This window comes from Sparus aurata, chromosome 4, assembly GCF_900880675.1.
Source record: "Sparus aurata chromosome 4, fSpaAur1.1, whole genome shotgun sequence".
Lineage (NCBI taxonomy): Eukaryota > Metazoa > Chordata > Actinopteri > Spariformes > Sparidae > Sparus > Sparus aurata.
The window spans coordinates 38,197,947-38,215,814 of NC_044190.1; the positions used below are offsets into that span (position 1 = coordinate 38,197,947).

At 41.3% G+C, this 17,868-nt stretch overlaps 2 protein-coding genes across 5 annotated transcripts; both read left to right on the forward strand.

Moving 5' to 3' along the window:
* Positions 1–2,827: 2,827 nt before the first annotated feature.
* On the forward strand, positions 2,828–13,209 carry kmt5b (lysine methyltransferase 5B). 3 transcript variants are annotated; one of them, XM_030414597.1, is made up of 10 exons: positions 2,828–2,971; positions 5,255–5,506; positions 5,596–5,743; positions 5,901–6,066; positions 6,156–6,265; positions 6,502–6,668; positions 6,829–6,848; positions 6,956–7,092; positions 7,437–7,636; positions 7,914–13,209. In XM_030414597.1, the coding sequence occupies exons 2-10, from the start codon at positions 5,344–5,346 to the stop codon at positions 9,443–9,445; spliced, it is 2,643 nt and encodes an 880-aa protein (XP_030270457.1). In that variant the 5' UTR covers positions 2,828–2,971; positions 5,255–5,343; the 3' UTR covers positions 9,446–13,209. The 3 variants fall into 3 exon arrangements, with proteins under 3 accessions (XP_030270457.1, XP_030270454.1, XP_030270456.1); XM_030414594.1 differs by lacking the exon at positions 2,828–2,971 and adding an exon at positions 3,062–3,357; XM_030414596.1 differs by lacking the exon at positions 2,828–2,971 and adding an exon at positions 3,398–3,697.
* A 1,577-nt stretch (positions 13,210–14,786) lies between these two features.
* On the forward strand, positions 14,787–17,655 carry LOC115579754 (G2/mitotic-specific cyclin-B2-like). Of its 2 annotated transcripts, none has more exons than XM_030413420.1 (8): positions 14,787–14,950; positions 15,156–15,266; positions 15,567–15,854; positions 15,930–16,088; positions 16,168–16,404; positions 16,617–16,757; positions 16,841–16,951; positions 17,026–17,655. In XM_030413420.1, exons 1-8 carry the CDS (start codon positions 14,924–14,926, stop codon positions 17,131–17,133), a joined length of 1,182 nt encoding a protein of 393 aa, XP_030269280.1. In that variant the 5' UTR covers positions 14,787–14,923; the 3' UTR covers positions 17,134–17,655. The 2 variants fall into 2 exon arrangements, with proteins under 2 accessions (XP_030269280.1, XP_030269279.1); XM_030413419.1 differs by having other exon boundaries at positions 14,788–14,950; positions 15,153–15,266.
* Positions 17,656–17,868: the final 213 nt, after the last annotated feature.

Below are 17,868 nucleotides of genomic sequence, written 5' to 3' on the forward strand. Positions count from 1 at the left end.
ACAACAAACAGCCTCCAAACTGATGTATAGATTCAGATCCTCAGTGTGGAGGATGAACTCAGATATTTCATTGAGGGAAGAAGAGGCCTGAAAGTAAAATGACTCAATAATAATTAAAAGTCTTGTGTTCAAAATCATTTTGTAGGTAGAAGTAAAGAATAGGCCGAGATGTGAAACTTTGAAACTTTAAAATGACACTGAAACAGACTAGAATCACTTTATGTTTACATTTTGTTAGGACACAAATATTTAATTGTATAACAGAGAGGACAAACATAAATCATGAGGTCTGCCTGCACATATAAAGGATCAATAAATGTTGTTGTTTATTAGTTTTATTCATTAGACTGTCGTATTCACACACATCTGATTTAACTTGTTTCTGTGGAGATTCAGCGTGAAATTCGAACCTTCAGCTAAAACAGGAAACCCACAAAGGACCAGACGTAAAGAGCTTTTATAACTCATTTAAAGAAAATGATCAACTTATTGTGAGTTTTTTTTTTATTGCCATCTGTAATAAAATATTTTACTGTCCCATCCGCAGTACAGAATTATTATTAGAATAGTGTAATAAAGTATTAAGAGTAAGAATACTCACGTAGGCTGAAAGATGACTGAATAAAACACAAATGTGAGTGTTGAATAAAATAAAATATAAACACTGTGAAGGCTGGAAACAAATTTATGTTTGAAATAAATCAGAGGGAATGTGACATGTTCAGACACCTTGTAACAAAGAGAAGAATTACACACAAACTATGTGTTTTGGTATAATTATCATCATTCAGAATAAAGTCTTAATGTTCTGCACGTATATATTTATATATTTAATTTAATTACAAGGGAAACAACTTGTACGTTTTTTATTAAAAAATGTAAACATTTAAACCAGCTCTAAGTTTGGATCTGATTCAGTGTTGTAAAAGCATTTGTTTAACTTTATTGTAAATTTTACTTTATAACTTGTTGCTGTGTTTGTTTTCTCCTCCGTCACTCCTCCTTTCTTTTCTTTTCTTCCTCTTTCTCTGCATAACCTGATTATTTCAGCTGCTGCTCCTCCAGCAGATCCGTCATTTCACTTTAATGGACAATATCAGATATTTAAAAGTAGTTTTGTTTATGAAATCAGTCTCACTTCAGCTCAAACCCACTCAGAGCTGGTTTCAGAATTGAACTGTGTATAAATGTCTGAGCAGCAGGTGGCTGATGGGCGTCAGAGGAGATTTATGCCACGATGGAAACAGCAGAAACAGAATGAGACCGGCGTTTGCATTCAGTCGTGGGTGACGGAGGGCGAAGACGAGATCAATCTCAGGTCAAATTGATAAATTGTGTTGTGTTGCTGAAGGGCACATCAGTGGTGCTCTTTAGGTGAACCCAACCAGACTTATTCTGCGTGATGCAGTGTCTGCCTGCACTCGTAAAAAATACATTATGGAGACTTTAATGTAATTTGAAGGTTAAGATATATTTCAAAGGTCTTTCAAAATGATTGCAGGCCTCCATCAAAACATCTCAACCACAGAATGAAACGGAGTTCAACGTAACGAGAAGGTAGAGAAAATGAAACACAAGAGACAGAATAAATAATAAATAAATAATTAATAAATAAATAAATAAATAAATAAAGGTCGACAGGTCGCAGTGGAAGAAGTTATCTTAATGTTTCAGCTCGGCAAACCAAAGTAGACTTAAAGCAAAGTGTTGGAATGAAATGCAACTACATTGTAAAAATTATTATTTTACTTTAATCTTAATTACAGGATAACGAGTCTGTAAAATGTGTCACTACAAACCACATGTTACAAATTCTACCAGCATTAATGCCTCAGTTTTAATTAACGATCAGTGACGGTCATCAACTAAAACTGGACAAAGCTTAAGAATTGTTTTTATTAAAGGTGCACTGAGACTTTTTAGAGAAATTTTATATTTACAATATCAATGAGGTAATAATACAAACTGATAAATATGTATCCGTCTATAACTAAATAAACAAACTGTTCTTTGAGGAAAATCAGGTAACAGAACTCTGTTTGTTGCTGGAGAGGTGGCAGGGTCCGCCACATGTAAACAAAGTATAAATGGTGTTTTTCTTTAAGATCAGTTTGATTTATTTTGTTTATTCAGTCATGAACACAAAGAGTTTGTTTATTTAGTTTGTTATAATAATAACAATAATAATGTAAACTTTATTTATATAGCACCTTTAAAAACAGAGCTGCAAGATTTAAAAAAAAGACTTAAAGTATCTGATATTAAATGTAATTATATTTAAAAAATTACAAATAAAGTTGCCTGAATTATAAGTATAGTTATACACTGTTGATATGAGCCAATCACTGATCTGATATTGATCATTTCTCTGATCATCAGACTCAATGTTTTTATTTGTTTGATTGAATCTGATTTTCGATAAAAATACTGAATTCAAAAATGTTTTACTTTTGTCTCTGATGCAGCATTTAATATGACAAGTAACTTAAGTACCTTAAAGTCCAACTTGAGTAAATATTTGTATGTGACTGTGTTGTTCAGTTTGTTTATTCAGTCATCAAAACAAAGAGTTGTTTTTAAGTTTCTTTAATACATTTTGAATAAAAAATAAATTAAGATCTTTCTCTTCTTTCCCAAAACAACATAATGCTCCTTAAAAAAATATTAATTATTAAATTAATAGAAAGAACAAAACATTGATTGGGAACAATTAGCAGCTAACGGCTAATATGTTCTGGTTCTGTGGAGAACAACAGAGGGTTCGAATAAACAGGCCACAATAACAAGTGCTGAATAAAAAGGAGGGACATTAAAGTTACAGCGCATTAAAGACAATACGTCCGGAAGGGTTCCGTTCTGCTGTGGTTCTAAGTTCTGCCGCTCCAGTGGGGTTCTGTATGGACCGGGCAGGCAGAACCTCGCTGTTGTCTGTCGGCCCACTACCGCTGGATTCTGTAGGAAGCGTAAAGAGGTTTGTTTATGCAGCACTACTTTTGTGTACATCCGACAATTACGAGCCCGAACTGAGATAACGATTCTCGACATCTTTACAAAACAGCCACGAAAAGTCGAGCACGACGTCCACTTCAGAACTTCACTCCTTCTGCTCGAGTCCCGCGGCTCGTTTCGGTCCTAACGGACGCCAACGGCTGCGTATTTACTGGGTCTACTTTCTCTTGGATGGCGGTGCTGCGCCTCTCCCTCTCTCCTGTGCGAGGCCGCCATCTTGAATTTTAATGTTAATTTCTAAAAAAAAATGTGTTTCCTGTGATATTTTCGTTTAGGGTGTCGTGCCAAATTTGGATTAGTTTGGAGCAGTGGGTGTTTTATTCCGTGACTGTTTGACAGAATCACCTTGTGAGTATTGTGTGTTTGTTCTGTCTGTGTTGTCGACTCAGGACATTTAACGCTACCAACGCGTGAAAATGCTTTCAGCTTAACGTTACTGCTATTTAACTGCTAGCTATCATGATAAATAACACTGCCTGCACCGGGACACGGGCTGTTCGCTTGTTGTGATGGCCACCGTGGATTGTATCTACAACGGCAACGATATCTACAAGCGAACTAACTTCTAATTCGTTTACTAATCTTAGATTTACCCTGTAAAGCTAGCTAATGGCTTCCACATCAAACAACCCAAGCTAACGCAGTGTATGTTAGCCAGCGTTAGCTGCTGTGGTCCAGTGGTTTGCAGGTAGGTAGCATAACGTTAGCTAGCTTCTTACTGAGGCATTGTGTTGCTAACTATCGACCACTGTGAACGAATATTTGATGCACGTATAAGTCAACTTTATATGATTGATGTGAAAGAAGGTGGCGGCGTTGTGTTTATATCGACTCTTGTGTTCTGTTTATTGTGCTAGCTGACGGTGGGCGAAGCTAACTTAGCAGCCCACTGAAGTTAAGTTTGATGCTAGCTGGCATCAGCTGCTAGCTCAGACAAACTAAGAAGACGCTAATGTGTCTTTATTCATCAAGGTTTGTGGCAGTTGTAAGAAATGGTGACCGTAAGGCTGTTTTATGTGTTGAATGTGAGCTGCTTGCATACATAATGAAACACTTGGGAGCCGCTTGAGATGAGTGTTTCGGTGTAATACTGTCGTTAAGAGTTAAATGTCACCATCCTTATTCTGTTCCGGTATTTGTGTTGAATTGTGGGTTAACTGTTAATGTTTCGAGGCTGCTTGTTGTAAATTGCCGGTGTTTGCTGCATGCTAACGACCCGGCCGAACATCTCCCTGCCGTCGCCGTTGGTGGTTAGCTCCATGCTAACGACGTGTATGGGTGGAGAGACGACAGTTAGCAAACAATGCATGCTATATTGATAACTCCCGATACAATCTCGGCCTCAGCTGTCGGTGTGGCCTTCCGGGTTTCCACAGTCTTTCCTGATCCTTGCGGCGTGTTGTGCTTGATGGAAGCTAACTGTAGTTTGTGAGCTAAACTGCGAAGCTTTTTTTTTTTTATGCATCGATTTCAAATGAGATGATGCTCTTAGCGACGCCTTTGCTTCGGAAACTTACATCACTAATTAGAGAAGTGTAAATATTGTATGATGTGTTTCTGCAATATTAAACATGAGCGTGATGTGACGTGATTAAAAGATTCATACATTAACAAAGCAACACTTTACATTAATGAGTGAAAGCACCAGAGACGTTTCTGTTGCACTTGACTTTAAGCCAATGCATTATTCGGGGTTACCACTGAGCGGCGCTGTTGGATCATTTAAAGTTTCCTCAGCACTTCTTCTTCTTCTTCTTCTGTGCATCTTAAATCTATGGTAGTGTAAACAACCCCAGCCATGACTCTGTGATGCTGCTCACATTTAGCACTTCTGCAGCTCCCAGGAGGATTTTTTTAATGGTCGTGGAATATTTCCTGGCTGATTTATTCTGATTGCTGCATCCTCAGAGGCTTGTCCAAGTTATTTGGCAGAGTTGAATGATCTGCATCCAAAAGTTGTTATGCCAGTCCAACATAGTGGTCAGAGACAAATTTGCATTGTGAATCCCTGACCTGATTGTACCCAGGATTCCTAATTAATCGAGAGAAGTTTTGTTTCTTGTCCTCTGATACACACAGAATAAATCTTGTTGGCTTGTTATTCTTGGCCGTCTGTGAGCTACCATCACATCCACTTGCACATTTACATCCCATTTAGTTTTTTTATTCCCTTCAGTCTGTGTAAACTCATTACATTTCTTGGCTACACATCAAGTAATGTTTGTTTATTCGTCTCATCTCTCAGGTTTCAAACTCTAGACCCCAGTCTTCCCCACTCAAGAGTGTTTGTTCATCTCGGAGACTAAATGCAACTGGACCAGGGGGCTTGTGGGCATGAAGTGGCTGGGCGAATCCAAGAACATGGTATTAAATGGCAGACGACACGGAAACAAGTTGACCAGCGAACAGCCTGTGAGCCAGAGCCAGACCCGCTCTCAGCATTCACAGAGAGCGTCCCTGCGCCACAACAAAAACAGAAACCGAAGATGTAGCCGCAGTGAGTTCGATGTATATATGTTACCGTCATATGTACGCACTCTTCGTCAGTCACACACACTAACATCAGTCTGTCTTTGGTGTTTACAGGGTTTAATGCAGCCAATCTAGAGGCAGAGAGGCGCTATGTGCCCTCCTCAGGAATGACTGCTAAGGAGTTGTGTGAGAATGATGATCTGACCACGAGCCTCATCCTGGATCCATACCTGGGCTTTCAAACACACAAGATGAACACCAGGTCAGCAGATCTGTCACAGTGGAACTGATAATCCAGAAGCCTTCACAGTCATTTAAAAGCATTTTTTTCTTGCATGGATGCATCTTTTCAGATTGTGTTGTATGTTGTTGATTTATGCTTTTTTTTTTTTTTTTGTTCCATTAATTGTTTTCTGCAGATTTCGACCAATTAAGGGAAGACAAGAGGAGTTGAAAGAGCTTATTGAGCGCTTCAAGAAACACGACAACTTGGAGAAAGCTTTCAGAGCGTTGACGTCTGGAGACTGGGCCAGAAATCTTTTTCTACACAAGACAAAAGCTCAAGAAAAGCTTTTCAAGCAGCATGTGAGGACGTTATTTAAGATCTACTCTGTTTGTCTTCCAGCATCACAGTTGAACAATAATCTGATGACTGACTTTCTGTTTCTGCGCAGGTGTTTGTGTATCTGCGGATGTTTGCCACAGACAGCGGGTTTGAAATTCTCCCTTGTAATCGCTACTCATCGGAGCAAAATGGGGCTAAAATCGTGGCAACAAAGGAATGGTGAGGACAGAAGACCATCTGTTGGTTCTGACTGTACCTGCAGCACCAGAACACATGATTTTCAGCAGCCCTCACCCACTAAAACACTAAACAGTTCTGAGTTTATCTTGATTAACTCACATACTGTCATTGTCTGTTCAGGATACTTGGCTGCTGTTCGACTACTTTGACAAAAAGTAACACAGCTGATGGTTTTCTGTCTGTAATAGACCTTTCAACCATTTATTGTGTTACAGGAAAAGAAATGACAAGATCGAGTACCTGGTTGGATGCATAGCTGAGCTCTCAGAGAGCGAGGAGAACATGCTGCTCCGACACGGAGAGAACGACTTCAGTGTCATGTATTCAACCCGCAAGAACTGTGCGCAGCTGTGGCTGGGTCCAGCTGCGTTCATCAATCACGGTATTAGTCCTAAAAGTCTCCGGTGATCGGTTGTCAATATTACTGCAAACACATAATGAGGTGCCTGAATCTGACAAAGTGTTTCCATGTGAAAAATGTCTTTTATGCTTTAAAGGGATGAGAACTTTATTCTTTCTTTTGTCGCTTGTGTTTTTTTCAGACTGTCGGCCAAACTGCAAGGTAGAGTCTTTAAAAAGGTCTCTAAAGAAATCATTGGATCAGTTGTTGTTCTGTGTGGAAGCTCATTAAAGAAACACGTTTTGATTGTTCTGTTCTGTTCTGTTCAGTTTGTGTCGACAGGGCGGGACACGGCCTGTGTGAAGGTTCTGAGGGACATCGAACCCGGAGAAGAAATTTCTTGTTACTATGGAGACGGATTTTTTGGGGAAAACAATGAATATTGTGAATGCTATACGTGTGAACGGTAGGTGTTAATAATCAATAAAGACTTTACTGTCAAGTAAACCCCTTAAAGTTGTTTACAAGTTACTTTTTCGTGTCCGGTTGTCTCTTTTGTGAGTATTTAGAGACACTGCATGTTTAATATATTATACTAGATGTAGTAGATGAATACAGAATGTCTTAAAGACGTTAAATGTTCACTGTGACTTATTATTGAGTTAAGTGCCATCAAATAAATAGTCAGAAATAAAGAGTTCGATCAAAAGGTTCAGAAAAGCTGTTCAAGTTGATACATAAAGATATGAGCTTAATAAAGAGATGTTTCCTCACTTCACTTCTTCACAACTGTGTTTTGCTGTTGTGCAGACGTGGCACTGGTGCTTTCAAATCCAAAGCTGGACTGCCAGTTGAAGTTCCGGTGATCAACAGCAAGTACGGGTTGCGGGAGACGGACAAACGTCTCAACAGGCTGAAGAAGATGGGGGAAGGAAACCGGAGCTCAGACAGTCACTCTGTTGGCTCCCACACCGACGTAGACTCTCAGGAAATGCCAAAAACACATCAATGTAAGAGTCCCCAAACATTTTAATCCGTCTCGTCATGCTGTTGCCATAGTTACTTTCAGGGCTCGGATCCAAAACCCCCAAAATTGTGGAATAAAATAAACCCCATGTGTCGGTGCAGGTTGGTGAAGGTAGTATTGTAAGTGTATTGCTTTAAATGCAATATAGCAGGAAGTATCTAGATTTCATACTTCAGAGTGATGTATCGCCCATCCAACATGTGTACAGATGTTCTGTGTTATAAATATTTACTGTGCAACATTTTCTCTTTTCCAACCAGCTGCCAGAAAAAGAACATCGTCGTCATCTGGCCTGAAGTATAAAAACAGGACTCAATCCAGACAGACTTTGTCACGAGCCCTTACTACCTCATGTGCAAAACAAGGTCGTGTAAACAATAACAGGGTACCAAAGAGACTAAAATCCCAATCCAAGCCTTCACTAAGTAAAGTCCAGTTGCGGAGTCGCAGGAGGGGTGCAGAGCCCAAGGCGTTGGCCAAAGGAGAGACTTGCCAGCTGGGTCTCAGGGACTCGAAGGTGTCGCTGTGTAAAAGTGTCACCGTCAAGAAGGAGAAGGATGGACAGGAGCTGGTGCAGCAGACATTAGGCCAGCGGGGCTGCCTCACTCGTCACGCTGCCAAGGAAAATGGCAATCTACCGCATGTGCAAGGCAGTGATGGCAGCCAGTGTTCGACTTACAGAACTCGCAGGTCCACAAGGACCCTTGTAAAAGCCCAGGAGACGGCAGCTGGCGTTAAGCTGGAGCCCAGCGCGATGGACGGCTTGAGCCCAGTCCCTGGTGGAGTGGTCATTAAAACAGAGCCAGCTGACATGGAGGAGTACCTCCGCCACGGAGTCGGACTGGAGCAGCCGGCTATAGACGCTGGCTATTCCAGAAGAGGCTCATGCACCAGGCGGAAACGGCTGACACGGCTCAGGACCGAGCGGACGATTAAATGTGAGGACTCATATGGTGAGCCATACATGCCGGTGGCCGCTGGCCACGCCGCTAACTTCTCAGACTGTGGTAATGTGCTGCTGAGCTTTGCCGACCGACACAGGGACTACAACGGGGTGGCCAATGGCAGCAAATCCCTCCGCAGGGACAAAGGTAAGAGTAGCTGCAGGTCACAGGAAAAGGGGAAGAAGAAGCGTCGGATCACCCGATACGATGCTCAGCTGATTCTGGAGAACAACACGGGCATCCCCAAACTGACACTCCGCCGGCGGAGGGACAGCAGCAGTAGCAAGACCAATGACGCCAACGATCCGATTGGCTCCTCCAACCTCTCTGCCTCGACGGTCAACTCGGCCTCTTCCAGCAAAATCAGCATCAAGTTCAGCAAGGACCACGACAAGGACAAAGGCAGCTCATACATCGCCAAACTGAATAACGGCTTTGCTCCTGTGGTCCACAGCAACTCCACCAAGCTGAAGATCCAGCTGAAGAGAGAGGACGATGCTCGCAGAATCACGCAGACGAAGTCTGACCAGATGTCCTATAATGGGGACATGGGTCAGAGTCTGGAGGCCAGAAATGGTGGACATCGGACCCAAAAGGTCCTGGCAGAACCTTCATCGGAAGAGGACGATGAAGAGGAAGGGGAGGAGGAGGAGGAGGAAGAGGAGGAGGATGATGATGATGACGATGACGATGATGATGACGATGACTACTTCGACAATGAGTTCGAAGACGATTTCATTCCACTTCCTCCAGCAAAGCGCCTCCGACTCATTGTGGGTAAAGACTCGATAGACATCGATATCTCCTCCAGGAGGAGAGAGGATCAGTCCCTGAGGCTCAATGCATAAGCTGCGGAGCTCATCACTCCCACCTTCCCTTGTAAATAACGATGACTCGCTAATCAACTGTTGTGTTGATGTAAAAGAAGTACAGTAATTTAAAAACAAAAAAAATTGCTGAAATTAAGAATCTGAATGAACGTTACTCGAAGGTGCTGTTGACCTAAAACAAATCTCTGTTATTCACTTAAGTTGTGATCATCATTCTCGTCTCGAGTGTAATTTGAGTTGTTACAAATACAAATTACATTAATTAAGTGTAAGTTTACTCACCCGCTCCACTTCTCTGGCATTTTATCTGCAATCTATGCGAATTGTAAACTGCAGACATTTGCCAGCTTTGTCCTGTTATTGTTTCTGAATAATTTGGCCGAATCAAAAAGTGAAAAACGAGAATTTGTTTTAAGTTCAACTCTTCCTTTAAGTGAATGCACTTGTTATATTCATAATGGACATGGATATTGTAGAAAGTGTACAGTATGGTGACTATCCCCTCTGTCTCATAGGCAGGTTTTTTATGGAACTTTTGATTTTTGTCTCATAGTAATTTTTGTGTGGCGCACCGTGCTGAGCGTTCAGCGTGGTGCGGTTGGTCCAGAGGCATTATAAGATCAGTCAGTCGGTTCGTTTGGATTCGGGTGCCATGTTCTCATCATCCCAGCAGGTCCAGCGACGAAGAAACACTTGAATTTTCATGTCACCTAAAATTTATATCACATTTTTATTCTTTTATTTATTATTTTTATGTTACTGTAAATATGATATTACAGAACGGCTCTCAGTCTAGTTCACACATCCACCAAACCTCAGCTGCTCCCTTTTGTACTCGCACATAGAAACCAGACACGCAAATACGCCTTTTTTTCCCCCATTAAGATCACTGAGAAATTAATGAAAATGTAAAAAAAAACAGCAAAATCTCATAAAATCTGTTCTGTAGTTTTTGTGTAGTCCTGCAGACGAGCAAACAAAGGGACGCAGGTGATCCAGGATCTCAACAGCACTTGTTTATGTTAGAACAATAATCAGTGTGTCGTGACGTATATTTACATTTGGCAACCAAAGAGACTTATAGACCAGAATCCTGGAGCAGAACGAAGCGTTTTCCAGATCTAACCTGTTACTTTGGTTAGTTATTCGGCTTCAGTTTAGTCTGAACGTTCACACGACGACCATTCACGCCCATTTTCCTCCGTCATCACACACTCAGGGCGGGAAACTCTGATGTCACGCTGTTGTGTTCCAGCTTTCACCTTGATTGATCAGAATCTGGAGAGACAATGGGTGGTTAAAATCTTGAAGGATATCAGATCATAGTTCAGGTGAAAGCAGCAGATTTGGTAACCCGTTTGCTAACGTTAGCATTCAACCACCTCCTAGCTAACACTGTTGATTGATCACATCCAAGCGTGTTTAACATCCAAGCTTGAAGAAACGTGCCCAAAGTGTGCGTTGACATTTTAGAATCAATTCACGCCTTTTGAACAGTAACGTTAGCTATGAAGTGGTTAGATGCTAACGTTAGCTATGAAGTGGTTAAATGCTAACATTAGCTGTTGTCTTACTGAAGCTAACAGGTTTTAAATATGTCAACGTTGAAATATGGCCACTGTCCCTCCAAATTTCACCGTCCGTTGTCCAAATTGTTTTCGCTTCACCACTTCCTGATTGATCAGTGACTGAAGAGACAATCAATAGTGAAAATCTTGAGGTAAATCAGGTTATATTTCCACATGCTAAGCCACAGCTAACATCAGCAGCTAATTTGCCCCTCAATCCAAACACAACTTTACAAACCCGAGCATGACATCGGGGGAAAATGGTTCGTTGCTGCAGCATGCTACTAAAGATGCTAACCCCATTAGCAGCAGAACGTTCTAACACTAACTTCAAATGGTTAACCTGCAAAATAAAAAGGAAAGCAACGTAAAAAATAGTATCTCTCCATCTTTAAACAAGATGGTCAGCACACCCGAAGCCCAGAGAGTTTTCCAGTTGTTTTGAGGACATTTACTTTAAAAAATAAACAGTCGCTTCTGTCTGTGATGGAGGAGATGGAGCCCTTAACGAAATCTATGAGTAGCTCTGCTCCTGCATGTTATCACAGCACCAAGCACATTACTTATAGTCTGCTTAAACATTCATCACATTAATGATGGTATAACAAATAAAATGTCGTGGCAGGTCGTGACACCCATTTCTTTACTATGTAAGTTAATCTTGTCTCTCTGTAGAGTTCAATCACACAAAGTGAAACCTTTAAACAAATCTGTGGTGTTACGTTTTTACCCCTGAGCGTCATTAAAAGAGTTGTTGAAGCAGAATTTACAGTTTTATGTATATTATGGGTTTAACGTGCACCAAAATCAAGTCGGCGTGTTTCTCAGCACCGACACAAAACTCACTCACACGACAGAAGAAAAAATCAAATCGGCTCGTTGCAGTTCATTCAGAGCGTTGTAAATAATTTAATTTAGCTGCAGAGTTCTAAGAAATAAAAGCACATGAGTTTTATAATCGCTTCAGAAATGTCAGAATATAAATGGACCAGTGTTTGTCTTTGTCGTCGGAGCTGCTGTATGATGAAAACATGGCACTCGTGGTCGTTCAACACCTTTTTATTAAAACAACTGAGAAGGTAAATCAAAACCAAATCCATTCACAGAGGCGACCTACGTGCTTCTTAAATCTGTAATTCTTAAAGTAATGTACAGAAAGACTGGCTAAAGTTCCTCCACTGAATTATGTTTATTCTCTCTCGAGTCCAGTCTCACTTTTATTTATCTAATCTGATTTTTTTGAATCAAGTTCACAATTGTCCGTCGACACTAGAGTTTGGGAAGGAAGATCACAACGTCTGAACTGTTTTCTTACTAGCTTAGTGTCGTGTTTTCTTTCTCTATGGTGCTACTTTTATTTCCTTACCATCTGTTTTGATTTTCTGTCCTGTGTAGCTCTTTATTGGTAGATGGTGGAAGCATTAACAGTAACAGGCCCAAATTCTGTAAAAGATAAACACATTTTCTGTCAGTACGTCACTTCTTATCAGTCGTGTTTGTAGCTTTTTAAGTTGTTTTGTTATTTAAGTTTGATTCTCTTCACAGGAGCTCATTTCCATTCAGTTTGTTTAGTTTGTAAGAAACGCACACCGTCTATCCAACAGCATTAGGTGCCTTAACGAAGAGCTTTGTGACACATTTAGACCAAATTTGTTACACGACTAATCGACGAAGAGTGAAAATGCTAAGCCATCTGCTTCCCCTGTTTTAATGGAAACACTTCAACACAGCGTCAGTCCTTCTGTATATTATTTTATCTATGTTTTGTGGAAGTAAGTGAACTGTCCCCACAGATCAAGGGATCAACTGAGACTGAATGTTAACCCACTTTTCCTGTGTTAATATGTACTGTTCATATCACCAGCAGCTAATCGCCGTTCTGAACCTGGCTCAGTCTGTCCTTCCCCCTCGTCGGACGTCTCCATCCTACACTGTAAACTGTTCCAGGTGTACCGTCTGTGTGGTCTTTGTCCAATAGACAGCTGTCAAGATTTCCAATTGATTCAAAAAGTAAAAGAAAAAAAAAAAAAGCAAAACAAATGTGAATAGTTTGCGGACATTTTAGCGTGTTGCGTGGGTAGTGGGAAACATGTAAAGAGAATTAAAAATGGGCAGTGTGTATATTGTCCAATATGTAAATCATGTGAACACATCTTGTACTTATTTAACAGTTTTGAATACTTGAAAACTATATAAAGTTTCTTTGTGACTCTTGTTTCCTGAGCCTGTTTCCAAGTCGGCTGGATGAAGTTTGTTTTCGTCATCGCAGTCTGAAAATGTTCGGTTAGTTTGGTAGTTTAGCTAAATTCTACTCTTGTCCTGCTTAAATAAGTCCTAATTGCAGTGACAATGATTAACATTTTCTTATTTATGATAATCAGGGAAGATCATCTGAGGTTCCTTTGCACAGATTGTAAGATATGACAGATCAGTACCCAGAAAATCAGTCATCAGTTTTCCCAAACAAGGAATTAACATTATTGTGATAAAAACTGTTAGAAGCAAATCATAACAGTATGTAGAACATATTCCAGATGAAAAAGTAGAATGTAAAACCTCCTCAAACCTCTCTTCGTCAAATTGTGTCTCAAGTTTCTGTCAACGTCGTCAGATATTTATGAGAAAGCAAAAGAATCGGGCACCACGTGGTCAGCTGTGTTCTGAGGACCCTGAACATTCACAATGCTTAAAGTTCAAACAGGCTACTGTCAGTTTTTTATTTTTCTAATATTCCTTTTTGTAAATGTATCGATGGTTGCAGAGGCAGCTCGCAGCAGAAGGAAACCAACTTGGCTCCTGAATACAAATGTGTGTTTTGGCGCTGCCATCAGATTTGTAATGTTTCATTTAAACCTCTTTATTTTTAATATATGTGACACAAACAGGATGAAAGATCTCCAACATGACTGTGACTCGTCACCTCCCTGCTGTCATGTTGAGTTTAACTTATTTGCCAAAAAAAGAGAGAAAAGATACAGTAAACAAAGTTACAGATGCATTTGATTGCTAGCTTTATAAATATTGTGATTATATTGTTATCGTGAAAACCTGACGGTGTGACGGCACTGATCACATCCAAAGACCAAAACAGTGTGATTATCCCATTAACAATACTTTAGTACTGTCAGTGGCACTCAGCTGCAAGAGTATTGATCCCTGATGTGGATTTAAATCTTAATAAAAATATATCTGCAGGCTGACTAGCTGAGATGAGTTAGCGGCTGAAATCAGAGCTGCAATTTTTTTATTTTAAACATGTTCATCAGAGAAACACTCACATACACACTGAGAAGTAATAATTAAAGTGTGTTTGTTTGAAAGATAGAGAAGTTTATTTAAAGTGTGGTGGTGAAGACATCACTTTTTAATTAAGCCATCAGTTTAATTTATTTGTCATTAGTTGCACAACAAAATCTAAGTTGCAGTTGATTAATGCTACACACACTTTGACATACAGATTTATTTAAAGTACAAAATGATAAATATATAATTATGTAGATATATATGTGAAAGGGTATTTATTTACCCAATAAAACTAATTTTTACAATAATAATAATAATTAAATCATATTTTTATTATTATTGTTTTTTTAGAAAATATATTTTAAAGTTAATTATTATTTTTTGTATATCCCCACAGTAATAAATAATAATATATTAAAAATATTATTTTCCAAATTTAAATATGTCTGACCGTCACCTTTGACCTCGACCTCATTTGGTTGTCAGCCAATCAGGAGCGTCCCTGAGGCGCTGCAGCCAATCAGATTTGACGGAGCGCTATTTGAAAGCTGCAGGTCTCCGTGTTGTTTACCTGCACTGACTCGTCGCTGCTCACGGATCTGGTCTAAACTGAGCTGCTCGCTGAATAAATCTCCGCGTCGTTTCTTTGAGTCACAGTTTGGACTCGTTGCTGTCGAAGTTCAACATGTCGTCTGTGGAAGTTCTCGGTGTGGTGAGTAAACTGAATTATTTCACGGCCACTGCGTTGGCTGCCTGCTAAAGTTAGCTTAACCAGCTAGCATCGTTAGCTAACATCACCGCCTGCTTCTCGCTCGGCGTTTTGTTCGCCTGTGGTTTTTATAACGACTCTTCACACCAGATAACATTTCTCAAGCTTCTCTGAGGGTTTAAAGTTTCGTGTCGTTGTCTTTTAGCAGCTTCCAGCCGCAGAGAACCCGGTGAAGATGGTTAAAACCACCGCAGCAGGTCCGAGGAGAGCTGCTCTGGGAGAGATCACCAACTACACTGCAGCAGCAGTCAACACGAAGGTGAGCTGAGGAGCAACAGGACAGCTGCTGTCAGGTTTCACCTGTTCTCAGTGCTGCGAGTCACAGTTACACAACTCACTCTGGACACATGCAGGAATGTGTGGCCCAAAGTATGTGGACACCATTTCTGCATAAAGATAAATACTTGTTTTCTCCAGAAGAGTGGAGACTGTAGAGGCACATTAATGCTCATGTTTTCACTGTCTGTGCAGTTTACATGTGTAATGTTGGACTGTTAACATGCGTCTGACCTTGTAGTGACGGTGAACTCAAATGTTCATTCCTGCCGTGTTTCCTCAGAGGCCGGGACGAGCCAAAGCATCATCCAAACCATCTTGTGCCCAGAACACTAGACCCATCTCGGTCCAGGTGCTGCATCCAGTAGTCCAGGTCCCAGCTCCTGCAGACCCTCTCCCCTCAGTCTCAGAGGAGTCGGCCGACGTGTCCATGAAGGAGGAGGAGGCGCTGTGCCAGGCTTTCTCTGAGGCGCTGCTCACCGTGCAGGACGTGGACGAGCAGGACGCAGACCAGCCGCAGCTCTGCTCACAATACGTCAAAGATATCTATAAATATCTCCACGTGCTGGAGGTAGTTCATCCCCTCCGTCGTTCAGACTCTCTGCTCGGTGTTGTACTTTGTTCTCATGGCTGTCTGCCTCCACAGGAGCAGCAGGCTGTACGAGCCAACTACATGCAGGGTTATGAGATCACTGAACGCATGCGAGCGCTTCTGATCGACTGGCTGGTCCAGGTTCACTCCAGGTTCCAGCTGCTGCAGGAGACTCTGTACCTCACAGTTGCAGTCCTGGATCGATTCCTCCAGGTGAGAACGGTCTCGGTAGTTTAATTTTTCTGTCTCTGGGTTTTGTGAGCTGTGTGAAAACTTTCCCTCTGTGCTGCAGGTCCAGCCGGTCTCTCGCAGGAAGCTGCAGCTCGTCGGTGTGACCGCCATGCTGGTGGCCTGTAAATACGAGGAGATGTACGCTCCAGAGGTCGGAGACTTCGCCTACATCACTGACAACGCCTTTACAAAGGCTCAGATTCTGGAGATGGAGCAGGTGGTTCTGAAGACCCTCAAGTTTGAGCTCGGACGCCCTCTTCCTCTACACTTCCTCAGACGAGCTTCCAAAGTGGCCAGTGTGAGTTTTGGCTTAACTTCAGAGTGCGGATGGAAGCGCTTCAGTATCTGTTCATCAGCTGTGAACATGTTGGCTTGTCGTGTTTCTCCATGCAGCACTTGCTACTTAAATACTTCAGAGAGATGCATGCTTTTATTTTTGATATGCAAGTTTGCATGCCGTTTTACAAGAGATTTGTAAAGTGAGTTAATCGTTCTCCGTTTCTGTCTCAGTCTGATGTAGAGAGACACACTCTGGCCAAGTATCTGATGGAGTTGACCCTCATCGACTACAACATGGTTCACTATCGGCCGTCTGAGGTCGCTGCTGCCGCCCTGTGTCTCTCCCAGCTGCTGCTCGAAGGGCTGCCGTGGGTGAGTTGCTGGACTTCAAGCGTCTGGTTTCATGGCTGTATTTTTGTCTCCAGTTAGTTTCTAACCGGTTCATCTCGTCTCAGTCTGCCACACAGCAGCACTACTCGACCTACGACGAGGCCCATCTGAAGCCCATCATGCAGCACATCGCCAAAAACATTGTGACGGTGAACGAGGGGAAGACAAAGTTCCAGGTGAGCCGATCAACAAATACAATGTTTTGTTCCTTTTTTGAGTTGAGCCCAAATAAAACTCTGTTCCTCTGCAGGCTGTGAAGAACAAATACTCGAGCAGCAAGCTGATGAAGATCAGCCTCATCCCTCAGCTGAAGTCGTCCATCGTCAGGAACATGGCGGCCGCTCTGCTCAACTCCTGAGGAGTTTGTTTTTTTAGGTTTTATGGAAAGACTTTTCTCTCTTGCACATTATTTTAGATTGTTGTTGATCGTGACCTGTGGAGGAACTCTAGTTTTTAATAAAATGTTTTAATTTTTGATAAAAGCTTTGTAGTTTGTTCAGAAATCAGTTAATCAGATTTCTTCTTGGTACAGATTTTTCCTGCAGTCGACTGAACTGTGGCTGAATCGTTCTGGTTTTAAACCCGTCGTCGGTCCTGTTGGAGGATTTTATAACTTGACCACTAAACTTTTCTTTTTCTTTTGGGAGCAAACACTTTATTTAAATGTGGTTTCTGGTTGACTTGGTTAGTAAATCACCTGTGGAGCTTTAAACTGACTGCAAATGTGTTTTAATACCTCAATGTTCAAATTAAGTGCCTTAATGTTCAGTAAATTGTCTCCCATCATGTTTCCGTTCATCATCATGCAGGTTGTCACATTTCACGGCTGTCAGTCTGAAAATCTTTTGTACAGATTAAATTGTTGGCTTTAATTTACAAACTGTCTCGGCTTTTGTGTTTTTTGGAGCTTTGACTTCTGAAGCCAAACAAAATGAACCGCAATCATCAGTGATTAATCAGCATCTTTGTCTTTGCAAAGACAATTTTATTTATCCTGCCACAATCACACTGCCTGTGGACGACATCCTGTCATTAGACACTTGATTCAAGTTCCTCAAAGATGGAGGATCACAGATGTCATGTGCAGAACAAC

Bases quoted from the DNA above. Each gene is read 5' to 3' on its own strand.
- kmt5b (XM_030414597.1), top strand. From the start codon at position 5,344: ATGAAGTGGCTGGGCGAATCCAAGAACATGGTATTAAATGGCAGACGA. The intron at 6,266-6,501 runs GTGAGGACAGAA...ATTGTGTTACAG, and splicing joins ATCGTGGCAACAAAGGAATG to GAAAAGAAATGACAAGATCG. The intron at 7,093-7,436 runs GTAGGTGTTAAT...GCTGTTGTGCAG, and splicing joins GAATGCTATACGTGTGAACG to ACGTGGCACTGGTGCTTTCA.
- LOC115579754 (XM_030413419.1), top strand. From the start codon at position 14,924: ATGTCGTCTGTGGAAGTTCTCGGTGTG. The intron at 15,267-15,566 runs GTGAGCTGAGGA...GTGTTTCCTCAG, and splicing joins CAGCAGCAGTCAACACGAAG to AGGCCGGGACGAGCCAAAGC. The intron at 16,758-16,840 runs GTGAGTTGCTGG...ATCTCGTCTCAG, and splicing joins TGCTCGAAGGGCTGCCGTGG to TCTGCCACACAGCAGCACTA.